The sequence below is a fragment of the Chrysochloris asiatica genome, unplaced genomic scaffold, assembly GCF_000296735.1.
Source record: "Chrysochloris asiatica unplaced genomic scaffold, ChrAsi1.0 scaffold00025, whole genome shotgun sequence".
Lineage (NCBI taxonomy): Eukaryota > Metazoa > Chordata > Mammalia > Afrosoricida > Chrysochloridae > Chrysochloris > Chrysochloris asiatica.
This window is the reverse complement of record NW_006408543.1, coordinates 21,666,007-21,682,024: the sequence shown is the minus strand read 5'-3', so window position 1 is coordinate 21,682,024 and position 16,018 is coordinate 21,666,007. Positions and strand designations below refer to the sequence as shown.

Sequence of the window (16,018 nt, the reverse complement as noted above, 5' to 3'; positions counted from 1 at the left end):
ATAGAGTTTCCAAGGCTATAAAACTTTATGAGAGCAGAAAGCCTCATCCTTCTCTGGCGGGCTGACTGGTAGATTTGAACTTCTGACCTTGTGGTTAGCAGCCCAATATATAACCTACTAGGACTCACCTTCCTGTGTACCAGGAACAATACCAAGTCATCTCATTGAATCCACAAAAGCATCTTGTTAGATAGCTATTTATTATTATTCATTTCACAGCTAAATAAACTAAAAACAAAGATCATAAATAACATTTCCAAGGTCACACAGTAAGTGGCAGAGTTGACTTTGAACCGGGGTAAGGAATGTAAGACCCCAGAGCCAATATCTTTATTTGCACTTGGTTAGTTCTCAGTATTTCTTTTTTGAATGTTTTATTGAATTGGTTTTTGTTTTTACGTTTTGACGAGAGCCTAATTTAAAAACAACAACAACATTGAATAGACAAATATTGAGAACTAACCAAGTAAATCTTGTTTGATATGAACTAGCTAGATCATCTTCAGCAAGTCACATTAACTTCCTGGGTCTCAGCTATGAAACAGATCTACTGTATCCTAGTGGGTCACTCTGCGTTGGAATCAACAGATTTAGCAAGATCCTCAGTCTTAGAGACAGTATTTACTCATGAAATAGAGTAATGTTGCTTTCCTAACACTGGGTTTCAGGCTTTTCCCTGTCGCCTTTGTATCAGTCTGGGCCAAATCAAGAGATTGAAACCATACACTGGCTTTTAAAGGGGGAAGTTTAATATCAAGAATTTTAAAGCTATATATATTGTTGTCATTGTTAGGTGCCATTGAATCATTTCCACCACAGTGACCCGTAAGCACAACAGAACAAAACACTGCCAGGTCCTGCAACATCTTCACAATCATTATGTTTGAGCCCATCGCTACTGCCAGTGTGTCATTCTGTCTCATTGGGTTTCTTCCTCTTTTTCATCGACTCTTCACTTTGCCAAGCATGATGCCCTTCTCTGGGGACTGGTCCTTCCTGAGAACGGTACTCAGAGTACAAGAGACAAAGTCTCACCAGCTTGACTTCCTCAGGACAATTCTGTTTGTACTGCTTCCAACACAGATTTATTTCTTCTGGCAGTCCATGGTACTTCTGTATTTTTCACTAACACCATAATTCAGTGCACTGATTGTTCTCTGGTCTTCCTTATGCATTGTCCAACTTTCACATGCATGTGTTATAATTGAAAATATCATGGCTTGGATCAGGCGCTTAAAATATAGGAAAACTCCATATGGTAACCTAGGGCTAAGAGAGAGTACTCAAGGAAGGACAGCTTTGGAAGGGGAACTTCTTCCCAAAGCTCTTGAGCAGATAATCCAAGAAATGGATTATATGAAGAAGAGCATGGCATCAGGATTGGAGGAACACTCATTAACAACCTGTAATATGAAGATGATACAGTTTTGCTTGCTGAAAGTCAAGAGGACTTAAAACACTTAATGATGAAGATCAAAGACCACAGCCTTCAGTATGGGTTGGAAACCTTGTGGGATCACAATGAGTCAAAGTCAGCTTGACATGAGCAACTTAGACATTGGCTACCTAAAATGAGGGGGTGATAAAGGCACGAAGTGACTTGCTTACAAGTTTTCAAGAGGGAGTTTAGTTTAAGAGTATGCGGGGGAAGGTAGAGTCCCCACTGAATAGATTTCATCTTGTCTAGATGAGTCTAGTGAAAAGATGGAGGGATAAGATTCTTGTGATTCAATAATGAGTTATTGTTATCATGACTAATTGTGACTGTCACAACTGTAAAAGAAGTTTTGTAACAAAAAATGGGGGAGTAGTTAATCTTACAGTCCAGGAACAGAGAACCCTAGGACCATCAAGGGAGAAGAGCACAAGCAGAATGCGTGACCGTATCCAGAGAAGCAACGACACCAGAGATGTTGGCAGAGGTGGGACAGGAGAGAGGGAGCAGCTGAGGACTCTAGACTCATGGAAAGAGAAGGACTGGGTGCTGGCTGCCAGGAGGCAGGCTTGCAGAATATACCCTTTGGTTGTTTGAATGATTTTATATATATATATCTATTCCTGAGTGTTTTTGTGTACATCTCCCCACTCCTCACAAAAAAGAAAAGAAAAACAGAGGAAATAGAATCAAATCCTGTTGAATGATGATGCATGGAGGAAATTGTAATCATTGCAATGAAACAATGGTGTAAAGCCAGTTCACAACAACAACAACAAAAATCTACTTGACAGCACCCAATAACAAATAACACAGAATATCAAAATACTGTGGGAGACAAACCTCTAGATCAGGGAGCACCCAACCTGGCCTTATATGGGGTCACTATGAGTCAGAATTGACTCCATGGCAGTAGGGTTTGGTTTTAACATACTGTCTTAGTTCCCTAGCGCTGTTATAACAGAAGTACCACAGTGAATGGCTTTAACAAACAGAAATTGCTTCTCTGACAGTTTCGGAGACTAGAAGTCCAAATTTAGAATGCCAGCTCTGGAGAAAGAAAGCCTTGTCTCCTTTCAGCATCTATAAGCTGAGCACCGCTTGGAGATCCCCATGCCTCTTCCCATCAGTCTTTCCTTGGATTTAGGAGCTTCACGGCACAGGGGCCCTAAGTCCAAAGGCCACACTTTCCGCACTCCCAGCTTTTCTTTCTTGCTGGTAGCAGGTCCCTCTGATCTTTGTTCTCTCTTCTCTCCTTTGATTTCTCTTAAGTTAAACCTGTTGCAGGCCACACTCCAGGGCACCTTCCCTTACATGAAATCAGGGCTGTGATGGGAATAGGGCTGTGGTACCTGACCCAAAATCCTCTTACTGGTTCATCACATCAGATCAACACATGTGATCACATAACTGCCAAGCCACTGAGAATCATGGCCCAGCCAAGCAGACACATATTGTTGTTGTTGTTGTTGTTAGGTGCTGTCTAGTTTGTTCAGTCATAGAGACCTTGTGCACAAACAGAACAAAACACTGCCCAGTCCTGTGACATCCTCACAATCATTGTTAAACTTGCACCTATTGCTACTGCCACTGGGCCAGTCTGTCTCATTAGAGGTCTTCCTCTTTTTAGCTGACCCTCCACTTTACCAAGAATGATGTCCTTCTCCAGAGACTGGTCCCTTCTAATAATATGTCCGAAGTATGAGAGACGAAATTCTTCCAACACAGATTTGTTCTCCTAGCAGTCCATGGTGCTTTTAATATGCTTTTCTAGCTCCATAACTCAAATGTATCATTACTTCTACAGACTTCCTCATTCACCCTGTACAGGGCTTCTGAGGCTGTAAATCTTTGCGGGAGCAGATAGCCTCATCTTTCTTCCACTGAATGGCTGGTAGTTTCAAACTGCTGACCGTGTGATTAGCAGCCCAACTGGTAACCACTACAGTACCAATCCTGCTTAAACATGAACTCAGTCACTTCTGGTGTGGCAACCTGGGGAGCTTGGCAGACTCACCGAACATAAGCCAAGAAAACCAAACCCACGGCCATCATGGGATTCTGCCTGCTCGCGGCCCTGGTGGACAGAGTAGAACTGCCTCAGAGGGTTTCCTAGGCTGTCAGCCTGAGGGTTTGAACAGCCAAGCAGTTAACCACTGTATCACCAGAGCTTGTGAAACAAGCATAACACATTAAAGTTATTATTTTTTTTAATCTTTCAAAGTTTCTGGGAAATACCTAAGACTACACAGTGAAAGGAGCTCTGGTAGCGTAGTGGTTACGAATCGGGCTGCGAGCCGAAAGGTCAGCAGTTCGAAACTACCAGCGGTTCCGCGGCAGAAAGATGAGGTGGTCTGCTCCCGTAAAGATTTACAGCCTCGGAAACCCTGTGTGGGGTCGCTATGAGTCGGAACTGACTCCACGGCACATAACAACAACACAGTGAAAACACATGTTTTCAAGAAAATTTACAATTCTATCAAAACAACACGCATGTGTGGACTTGAGCGGCAATCCGCTTCCTCCTCCCCACCACCTGGGCTCAGTTTGATAGCAATTCTACTTCTGACAATTAGGGGCAAGAAGATGGGGCTCCCTCTCCCCTCAGCTGCCGGTCACAGGATACAGACCTCCCCAGGAAGGTCAGGCCACCATCTTTTGTCATTCCCTCCAGATATGATTTGCAGAAACAAAATTCCTGGTGAAGGCAGCCAAGAATTCAAGGGCTCTCTTTCTCCATCTCCTAGGGCAGAAATTCTACCTCAAGCACAGTCTATCACTAGACTACTGGGGCTCTAATTACCTTCACCCCAACTTGGTGATATGATGGAGGCCGATGAGCAGCTCACTAAAGTCTGGGCTGGCTCATGTGTAAGAATAAAGCAGGAGCAGAGTTAATAACCCTCCTAGAACCAGAACAAACCCCCACAACTGGCCTTACTCAGCTGCTAACCAAAAAGTTGGTGGTTCAAACCTACCAGCAGCTCCACAGGAGAACGATGTGGCAGTCGGCTTCCATAAAGAATACAGCCTTGAAAAAAAAGCCTACGGGGCACTTCTCCTCTTTCCTGTAGGCTAGCTACGAATCAGGATTGACTTGATGGCAGTGGATTTAGACTGTGGAGCAATTTAGGCCCCCAAAGCATGGCTGAAAACAATAGAACAGTCAGCCAATTAACAGAGTCTTGGTGTAGCGCTGTACTATAAGCACTGGACCACAGGTTGGTTTGAAGCCAAGGTCAGCGGTTCAAACTCACCAGCTGCTCCTCGGAAACCGTATACAGGGTCACTATGAGTTGGAAACATCTAGATGGCCCTTAACAACAACAACAACAACAACACATGGGTGTAATACCAAATATGATAGCCTAACAGATCAAGGAAATAGAAAAACCCGCGGTCCCAGAGTGACTGCATGTTGCAGCCAAGACTGTTCCGTCTGAGCAATGACAATGGAGGTTTCACCCTGCAGAGGAGAGATCCCACCAAATAGCTGCACCAAACAACAGAAAACGAAAAAGAAGCCCCAGGGAGGAGGGAAGGAAACCCGTATCCAGTTACTACAATAGTAAAAACCCAAACCCACCTCATCACTGAATATATGAAGTAACCGGTTTTCAACAAGAAAAACATGAGACATGCAAAAACAATAAACCCTAAAAAAAATGTGACCCATGCACAGGAAACAAAACTGGCACCAGAAACTGCCTGGGAGAAGCCCTGATTAATAGTCTATTTCTTCGTCCAGTTCTGTCCCTTTTAATCAGCTTACAGACTTAGAGCAGCCATTGTCAACATGTTCAGAGAAGTAAAAGAAATGTGCTTAAACTTCCTTTAAACTAAGTAAAAAGACGTTCTGATGATGCTGATGATCTCATTGAATAGAGAATATCAATAAAGGAACAAATTCTAAAAAGGACCAAAAGGGAATTCTGGAGTGGAAGAGTACAATATAATGAGAAATTTTCACCAGTCGATTGGAACTGACAGGAGAAAGGGTCCGTGAGCTTCAAGATACAGTGATTGATAAAGTACGCCGTCTGAAAAGTGGAAACGTGAAGAAAAACTAATAGAGAACTGTGGAGCACTATTAAATACGCAGACAGAAAGATATTAGAAGTACCAGAATGAGAGGTGAAGGAAAATGGAGCCGGAAAAAAATAGGTGTTCTGACCACAATGGCGTGAAAGCAGTAACACAGAGACCTTTTTGTGATATCTATCAACCTCATGGGGCTGGAGAACATGATGCAATGAAACATGTCTATGTAATGAGCCCACAGTAAAGACTCTGGGCCAGATGCTCGTGGGCTAATGGTACTGATTCACCGGGGAGGAGAACACATCCCTTTTGGGCACGTGGTAGTTCTGAATTGGGGATATTCCCATACCTCACCCTATGGATCTTTTCAATTGTATCTGTCTACTACAGCAAAGGAGTCCTGGGGTGGCGCCTGTGGGTTAATGCGCCAGACTGTAAAGCCATTTGAACTGCAAGGTCGGCGGTTCAAGCTCACCAACTGCTCCTTGGAAACCTTCTACAGGGTCCCTATGGGTCGGAACCTGACTTGATGGCACTTCACAACAACAACAAATTACAGCAAAAAAGAGCTCTGGTAGCATAGTAGTCACAAATTGGGCTACTGATCTCACAGTCAGCAGTTTGAAACTACCAGCTGTTCTGCGGGAGAAAGATGAAGCTTTCTGCTCCCGTAAAGATTTACAGCCTCGGAAACCCTGTACAGGTTCGCTATCGGTCGGAACCGACTCCAAGGCACATCACAACAACAACAAATTACAGCATCGGAGTTCTGGTGTGCGCTGTGGGATGAAGCACTAGACCGCAAGGTCGGTTTGAACCACAAAGTCAGCCATGCAAACTCACCTGCCGCTCCTTGGAAACCCTACACAGGGCCGCTATGGGTCGGAACCGACTTGACGGCACTTCACACTAATAACAATTACAGCAACGCTGTCATCCCAGGTGTTCTTTGAGTAAGTTCCCTAGAACCCATAGAAGCCAGCAAGTTAGAAATGGGAGGACACTGAGGACCCTAGCTTATGCTTGGTATCCTGAGGGGGTAGTGAGGAACCTGAGTTGGTGGCCGAAGGTCAGAAGTGTGGCTGTCACGGGGTCTCTGAAGTTGCGGGGTCTGGATGCTTAGGGTTAGAGGAGTTAAGCGCTGCGTGTGTAGTTGAATGGGGACGAAACTGGTTCCACTCAGCTGCTATGAGGAGTGGGCATTGCAGCGTGGATCCTTAGATTTGGTGTCACAAAAGTGGGATTTGACACATCTGCACAATTGGTGTTGGTTAAGTGGGATTTGGCTTTTCTCAGTATCAGAGTCTTGGTGTGGTGCTGTGGGTTAATGCACCAGACTGCAAAGCCGTTTGAACTGCAAGGTTGGTAGTTCAAGCTCACCAGCTGCTCCCTGGAAACCTTATACAGGGTCGCTATGGGTCGGAACCAACTCGATGGTACTTAACAACAACAACATCAAGGAGTCCTGGTTTGGCACTGTAGGATAAGCACTGGACTATAAGGTCAGTTTGAACCGCAAGGGCAGTGGTTCAAACTCACCAGTCACTCCTCAGGAACCCTGTACAGGGTCGCCATGGGTCAGAACTGACTCGACCCTACTTAAAAACAACAACAGCATACTAAAAAGAGCCCTCATAGGGTAGTCAGTCACAAGCTGGCCTGCGAACCATAAGGTCAGCAGTTTGAATCCACCAGTTGCTCTACAGTGAAAGATATACAGCCTTAGAAACCCCTACACAGAGTCAACTCACCAGCCACCCCTCCGAAACCCTATACAGGGTCGCTATGGGTCAGACTCAGCTCGACAGCACACAACAACAAGAACTCTTCTCTGAAGAATTCTAAGCCCTTTGATACACACCACATCAAAATGACAGTTTGGGCAGCCGCAAGGGACTCAAATCAATGTAATTTGAGTTTGGGGGCCAAAAAGAAGCCTGAAGGGGTAAGATCAGAGCATGGATGGGATAAGGTTTCCCAACAAGATTTTCCTGGGACAGCCCTTACTACCCTAGAAGAGTACGCAGGCACATTGGCAAGATGGTAAAAATTCCACGACACACATTTTCTGGCCTTTTTTTCACCAATGCAGATTTTCATTTTCTTATTTCTTCTGGATAAGTTGTCTTGACTGTCCTGTAAATCTATCAAGAATACCCTTTTGAAGTTCCCCCAAAAAACAGTTGCCAGAGCTTCTAAGCTGATTGATCTCTGTCTTGAACTGAACCCAGGAGATCACCCTAATGAGACTAAAACAGATGTTATTACTGAGAGAACTTAATCTGTGGTCAGCTACGGATCAGAGACAATTTTTTGATTGGGATCATCTGTACCTGTATGAACTGAACCCCTATTAGCAATACTTTTTGACTTACCCTCATGTATCGAAGTTTCTTACAGTCCATGCAGTGTGAAAGTTGAGATACTGGCTTTATAGGTGATAGTGAGTTTTCCATTACCAGAAGTAGTTTTAAATATAGGGTATCACAAGGTCGGCAGTTCTAACCCATCAGCTGCTCCTCAGGAGAAAGATGAGGCTTTCTGCTCCTGTAAAGATTTATAGCCATGGAAAGTCTTCCTATACAGGAATCGACTCCATGGCAGTGGGTTTGGTTTTTTTGGTTAGTTAGGCAGAGTCCTGGTGTGGTGCTGTGGGATGAAGCACTGGACCACAAGGTCAGTTTGAACCACAAGGTCAGTCGTTCAAACTCACCAGCCACTCCTTGGAAACCCTATACAGGGTTGCTATGAGTTGGAACCAGCTCGACGGCACGTAACAACAGCAACAACAGGCTCTAAGCAAGGGATAAATTGTTTGAGCTAGAGAGAACTTAAGACATAATCATTAAATTCTGATCATGATTTTTATATTTACTTATTCTTTACATACCAACATATTCAGTGATATAATTTCACATTCACTTTGTGAGAGGAGTACTTTCTTTAAATTATTTTTAAGAACTAACCTGTGATTTACTGAAATAGTTGATACAGATGTTCTCAAAATCAGTGAATATTCCAGTTGGTCAATGATGTACAGAACAGTTAAGCTACGTCAAAAAACATAAATGATGCTTTTATCATTTTACGAAGTGAAACAAAAGTTTCAAGGTACAGCCATTTTGAAAATGAATTATTTCTTTTTTTTTAATGCTTTATTGTGTATTATATGATAGTTTACATGGGAGAACTTTAGTTTTACATTCATTCCATCGTATATCATCTCACTGCCATGGTTCCAATCCCCTCCATGCATCCTCAACCATCCAAAGGGTATATCCCAGAAACCTGCTCCCTACACTTCCCCCTCCTCCCTTCAGTTTTCAGCCCACAGTCCCTTTCCCTCTCTGGGTCCAAAGTCCCCAGTCGCTTCATCACTCCACGTCATCATCTCTGTCTCCATCTCAGGCATCTCTGTTTCTCTGGGTAGGGTCCCGCTCTTGGCTCTTCTCCTATACTGGAGAATCAATCACTCCCTTCCTTCTTACAAAACTTTCTACCTTTGCATTTCCAACCCTCATAATCCGCCCTGATAAGCATTATTCACTACCGTATCACAAGTTACCCATCTGTATCTCCTTTCATCCGCTCCGCCCAGACAGATTGAATAGTACCTACTGGAGATTCTGCCTTCTGCCATGCTCCCTAGCACCAGGTTCCCTCTTGAAAGCTTGTAAGCCAGTCACTTCTTGCCTTTGTAGTCCCCCCCTCCCCATTTGAGTATCCAATGTCCGAGCTGCCCTTCTCTGTCCACTCTGTGTGTGTTTGTGTGTGTGGGGGGGGGGTGGATGTTTCTTGATGTGAGGATTTGTACCCTCTTTTGAGTTGCTGCTCCATAGGTCTAGGTCAAGTTCATCATCAGATTGTATCAGCTCACTCATTTTTTTTTCTCCCCTCTTCTTTCCTCTCCTGGTTGAGCTCCGATCATCCAGTCATCCGGTCCAGGTCACGTGGGTATCATCTGCAAGTGTGGGCGCTCCTGTGCATATGTCCTATCTTCCTGTCAGCCGGTAGCTCCACTCTCCTCTCGAGTCCTCCGTGGCCACACCACTGTCTCTGGGCCCAAGAGTCCCCAGGCCTCTTCACACTGCTTGCCAACAATGTCCCCAACTGGGTCCACAGAAGTCCACTGAACATTGTAGGGCTTGGCTTGCCGTTTCATTGCTGCTTTTACCCCACTTCCCTCCATCAGTGATGTGTGTGGTCACCAATCAGAGCGTGCATTTCCGTTGAGTCTTGAAAATGACTTATTTCTTAAAAGAGAAAACCTTTTGTCAATGGCTGCAGTGTTTTGCTGTCTGATGTAATATTGGTGGTTAGTAATGCAAATGAATACAATTTTTAATGACTCTTGTAGTTAAAGATGAATGTATTGTCTTTTAAATGTTCGGTAAATTTTTATGAAAGCTGTGTTTTATTTACCCTAGTAATTCCTTGTTGGTTGGTTTGTCTGTTCTAAGTCCTTCCCAGATATGGTTCACCATACCTCTTCAAGGGACACTTGAGCACCAAAAGTAACGGTAAGTGAACTACTGGTTTTAACAGTAGCTTGTTAAAATATTGATGAAATGTGGGTTTCCTTTACTTGCTAGTTAAATGACATGATGAAAAATTACTTCATATAATGAACCTATGAGATTTCCCAACTGCATGTCATTTTTTGAAGAGCTATAAATATAGGAATTCTGAAATTAGACAATTTAGGAGCCAATCATTTCAAACTGGACTCCTGGTGTGGCGCTGTAGGATCAGCACTAGACTGTGAACCACAAGGTCGGCAGTTCAAACTCAACAGCTGCTTCTCCCATATAGGGTCTAGGAGTCAGAACCGACTCAACAGCACTGAACTACAATAGCAGCAGCAGCAGCATTTCAAACTACCGTGTGTCAGTGGACACGAGCTTGGCTGCCCTCTGCCCTGGCTCTGTTCTTACCGGCAGAATACCCTGGAGTAAAGGCCTGCCTGCCCGTTAAAATGGCGACTAACCAAAAACACATCCTCGTCTTTCTTTTATGGAGTGACCAGTGGTTTGAACTGCTATTGTTGTTGTTTTGTGCCGTTGAGTCGGTTCCGACTCACAGAGACCCTGTACAGGGTTTCCGAGGCTGTAAATCTTTACGGGAGCAGAAAGCTTCATCTCTCTCCCGTGGAAAAGCTAGTAGTTTCAAACTGCTGACCTTGCAGTTAACAGCCCGATTGCCTATTAGCACAACATTTATGCCAGCATAGGATTAAAGGACACTAGTAATCTAGGGGCTGCCTGTACATCAAAAAGAATGCAGTAAACTGACATGTAGGAGATCTGATTTTCAGGAATGAAGTTAGAAACTTATCTCTCAGAATAGAATCTTCGTATAGGATTTGGGATTGGGAATTTGTATATTCCCCCAAACTCGATGGATGGTTCACTAATAGTAATGCTAACATTAATTTATATAATCAAGTAAATAAGTGACTAAATCAACGTTTTTACTTGGGAGTTTGAGTGCTGTCAGTAAGCAGCTTTCTAAACGTGATGAAATGTTATCTTTTAGACTTCATTCATTCCCATGTTGTAGAGCTTTACTTGTGCAAAGTTTGAGCCCCCGAGTTCAGTAGCTCATCAGAAAGGGTCAAGAGCACAGCTCCAAGGTGTTCCTCAGCACAAATGTAGAATGTCAGTGTCTCCGTTGTTGCATTTCAAAACGAGATAAGAATGAGGCGTCATAATCAGGAGTCTGCTTATCTCCCGATGGTTTTCATGTTGATTAAATTTGTTTTTACCTTTTAGCTTTTTGCACTGACTCCTCCTCGCTCAGACTGAACTCGTTCCACCTGGTCAGGAGTCACATGACTGCTCACTATAATAAAATCATTGCTGCCAAAGGTAAAAATGTGCCCCTGTAAACTTTGTATATCCAATTCTCACTTCCAACCCCACTTCTCATTAGAATTAAGGCCTGCTGCAAAATGAACACGTTATATAGAGAAGGCTTTCTGTTTGGTGCAGTCGGTAAAACACAGCGGTGGAATTAACTGTTGACACTGACTTTCTGGCTCTGGTGATGGGAACTTTGGCAACATTCTCTAGTGGTGGTTGCACAACATGGTGGTCATCACCGAATTGTAGGCATGAAAAATACAGAATTGGCAAATGTTGTGTTGTCTATATTTTAACAACAATCAAAAAAGCAAAAGCACTACAAAAATAAAAAAACACAAAATTATTAATTCCTTAACTTTATGCTGTTGTCGTTGTTAAGAGCCATCAAGTCCGTTGCAAATCATAATGAGCCTGGATAAGGTTTCTGAAGTGCAGCTGTGGGTTTGAACCACTGACCTTGTAGTTAGAAGTCCAGCACTTACCCTACAGCGCCATTCCAAGTCTCCCTTTTATGGTTGTGTTTTGTTAAGCGCCAGTGAGTTGGTTCTGACTCATCGCGACCCTCTGTAGGGTTTCCAAGGAGCAGCTGGGTGAGTTTGAACTGCTGACCTTGTGTGTGGCCTAGTGCCTCCCCTGTAGCCACAGCAGCACTCCTCTTCACTAAATAAACAGCAAATTCAGAATAAATAGCATTTTTGTTCAACTGTAGTTGCAAGCTACATAATACCTGTGTCTTTTTATTTGACCTATGTTTTTCCTAATCTTCTGTGGCTGGATGTTGATCATAAGATAATGCTTTGTAATCTGTTTTGGTTTTGAATCCACTAAAGAGATTACATAAAGAAGCGCCTATCTGCTTTTGTTTTTGTCCTTTTTGCTTCTTTATTGAGGTATAATTTACATTCAATAAGATGCACTCCTTTTAAGTGTACAGTTAGATGTTTTGATGGATGTACATAGTGTATAATGAGAACTATCAGTTCATGAAGTGGGAGTCAGCTAACTAAAGCTTAAAGGCCAGGTCCCCTGCCAGTTGTTTTGGTTGTGGTGGTGGTGGTGGTGGTGGTGTGCATGGAGTCGGTTCCAACTCATAGCAACCCTGCCTAGGGTTTCTGAGGAGCAGCTGGTGAACTTGAACTGCCAACCTTGTGGTTCAAACCAACTTTGCAGTCCAGCACATTAATCCACAGTGCCCCACCAGGACTCCAGATACAGAACTGGTGGTAGAGAAGGTGGTATGCTGTGGAGTCGGTTCCAATTCACAGCGACCCCGTATAGGGTTTCCGAGGCTGTGAATCTTTACAGGAGCAGAAAGCCATTCTCCTGTGGAATGGCTGCTAATTTCAAACTCCTGACCTTGAGGTTAGCAGCCTGACTCATAGTCACTACGCTACCAGAGCTCCTTATTTGTTTCTGTATGGATCACTTATGCACAGAATGGTATTCACTGAAAATGGCACTCACAGTTTTAAATGGTTGGGGAAAAAAACAAAAGAAAAACAGTATTTTGTGACACATAAAAATCACATGAAATTCCAATTTCCTCGTCCATAAGTAACATTCATTCTGTTACATATTGTCGCTGGCTGCTTTTGCATTGAAAGGGCAGTGTTGTGACAGAAACCATATTGCCCTGTAAAGACTAAAGCATGAAAAGGTTTGCTGGCCCCTGTCACAGACTATTTCCAACACGCCAAAGATTTCTTCCTAGTCTTTTGCACTCAGTTCCTGCCCACCAGCCCCTGGCAACTACGAGTCTGCTTTTTATCACTATGTTATAGCTGCTGTTAAATGCCGTCGAGTTGCTTCTGACCCATAGCGACCCTGTATAGGGTTACCAAGGAGCTGGTGAGCTTAAACTGCCAACCTTGCGGTTCAAACTGACGTTGCAATCCAGTGCATTAACTCTCACTGCAGTTTTGTCTTTTCTAAACAGAACTGAATAATTGGAGTCATACAATATGTATCCTTTTAGCTCTTGCCTCTTTTAACTAGCATAATGCTTTTGAAATTAATCTGTTGTAGTGTATCAGTATTTTTCTTGTATTGCTCTGTTGTTGTTGTTATATACCATGGAGTCAGTACTGACTCATAGCAACCCTGTACAGACTCTGAGTATTCCATTTACTGGATAGACAACAATTTGTGTATTCATCCCCCAATTTGAAGACATTTGGATTGTTGCCCCTCACTTTTGGCTGTTAGCAATTAAGTTGCTAAGCACACATGAGTGCACTCCTTGAACATATATTTCCACGTCACTGGGAGTGGAATTGCAGAGTTATTTGGAAAAACATATGGAGTCCTGGTGTGGTGCTGTAGGATAAACCCTGGACTGCTAACCCACCAAGCCGCTCCTCGGATATCCTGTACAGGGTTATTATATGTCAGGACCGACTCAACGGCACTTCACAACAACAATAATGGCAAACACGTGGGGTCATCTTGAGTCTGAATTAACTCAAAGGCAACTGGTTGTTTTGGGTTTGTTTTTTTAATGTTTTATTGTGAATTATGTGATAGTTCACATAGGAGAAAGTTAGCTTTACATTCATCTTATCTATATTGTCTCATTGCCATGGTTACAATCCCCTCCAAGCATCATCTACCAACCAAAGGGTATATCCTGCAAGCCTGCCCCCCGGTCATCAGCACACAGCCCCTCTCCCTCTCTGGGTCTACAGTCTTCATCTTTGGCGTCGCTGCTTCTCTGGGCAGGGTCCCACTTTCCGCTTTTCTCCCTTGATGGTCCCAGGGACCCTTCCGCTTGGTTGTTTGATTTTGATGGTTAGTGTATGCTGAACTGTAATAAGCCGACTCTTTTCCACACCATTTTGCATTTCTGTCACCTCCACATCCCTATCAGCATTAGTGTTGGCAGTCTCTGTTAGCCATGCTAGTGGGTGTGCAGCAGCGGCTCGGCGTTTTCCTTGGCATTTCCCTGATGGCGAATATCGTTCAGCAACGTATCTCGAGTTTATTCGCTATACATATATCTTCTTTTGTGAAATGTCTATAAACCTTTTGCTCATATTTTTAAGTGGATTGATTAGTTGTTATTTGTCCTGGTGTGGCACTGTAGGTAAGCACTAGACTGCTAACCTCAGAGTCAGTGGTTCAGACCCACCAACTGCTCCTCCAGTGCTTCCAAAGCCCGATATACAGGATCACTGTGAGTCAGAAGCAACTCAGCGGCACTTAACAACAACGGTGTAGGTTTCTAAGAGCCCTATATATTGCATACTACACCTACCTATATCAGATGTATATTTTGTAAGTAGTTTCTCAAAGTCTGTGGCTTGTCTTTTCATTAAAAAAAAATACATTTTATTTTGAAGTAATTGTAGACTTATAGAAAAGTTGCAGAAATAGTAAAAGGTTAGTGTATACCTTTCACTTAGCTTCCCCTAATGCTAAAATTGTAGGTGCAGTTATCAAAATCAGGACGTTAATATTGATCTCGTACTATTCACTGCAGACCTTATTTGAATTTTACCAGTTTATCACTAATCTCTGTTTTAATTTTTAATTTTCTCATTTGAAGAACTAACGTCTAAATTTTTAGGTATACTTGATAAAGTTTATATATGTAAATAATTGAAAAACCTAAAGACTGTTTAGTAGCATGTGAAAATCATGCCGCTGTGTTGCTGTTGCACTGTAGGCTCAGCCCTGGACCTCAAGGTCAGTTTTAACTGCAAGGTCAGCAGTTCAATCTCAGCAGCCGCTCCTCAGAAACCCTATAGGGTCGCTATGAGTCGGAACCCACTCAGTGGTACTTAACAACAACAACATGTTGTTGCTAGGTGCTGTTGAGTGGATTCCGACTCATAGCGACCCCTATACAACACAGAACAAAACACTGCCCAGGCCTGCGCCATGCTAACTGTTGTTGTCATGCTTGAGCCCTTTGTTTCTGCCACTGGGTCTGTCCATCTTGTTGGAGCTCTTCCTCTTTTTGACTAACCCTCCACTTTGCCAAGCACGATGCCCTACTCCAAGACTGGTCCTTCCTAACAACATGTCAAAAGTTCGAAAGACACATTCTCACAATCCCCTAAGAAGCATTCTGACTGTACTTCTTGCAAGAGAGATTTGTTTGTTCTTCTGGCAATCCATATTTCAATAATCTTTACCAACAACACACTTCAAATGCATCAACCCTTCTGTAGTCTTCTTTATTCTTTGCACAAATTTCATATTCATAGGATACAATTGAAAATACCGTGACTTTGGTGAGGTGTGCCTTAGTTTTCAAATTAACATCTTTAAAGAAATCTTTGGCAGTAGGTTTGCATAATGCAATGTTTTGTTTGGTTTCTTGACTGCTGCTCCCATCATTGTTTGTAGATCCAAGCAAAATGAAATCATTGACAGCTTCAGTCTTTCCTCCATTTATCATGATGATATTTGTTTGTCCTGTACAATCCATACTGAAGGCTGTAGTTTTTGATCTTCATCAGTATTTCAAGTCCTCTTTGTTTCCAGCAAGCAAGGTTGTACCATCTGCATATTGCAGGTTGTTAATGAGTCTCCCTCCAAACCCTGATGTCATGTTTCTCTTCATATAATCAATTTACTTGGATTATTTGCTCAACATACATATTGACAAGTCTTAGTTTGGTGCTGCAGGATAATGCGCTAGACCACAAGGTCAGTTTGAGCCACAAAGTCAGAG

General features: G+C 43.1%; 1 protein-coding gene across 1 annotated transcript in view; it reads left to right on the top strand.

Annotated features, from left to right (window-relative positions):
* SPATA7 (spermatogenesis associated 7) overlaps nt 1-16,018 on the top strand; it is a 61,274-nt gene that overhangs the window by 2,159 nt on the left and 43,097 nt on the right. Inside the window, exons 2-3 of the mRNA XM_006839637.1 lie at nt 9,937-9,996; nt 11,248-11,343. Coding sequence (XP_006839700.1) covers nt 9,937-9,996; nt 11,248-11,343 — 156 coding nt within the window. The remainder of the gene's footprint in view (nt 1-9,936; nt 9,997-11,247; nt 11,344-16,018) is intronic.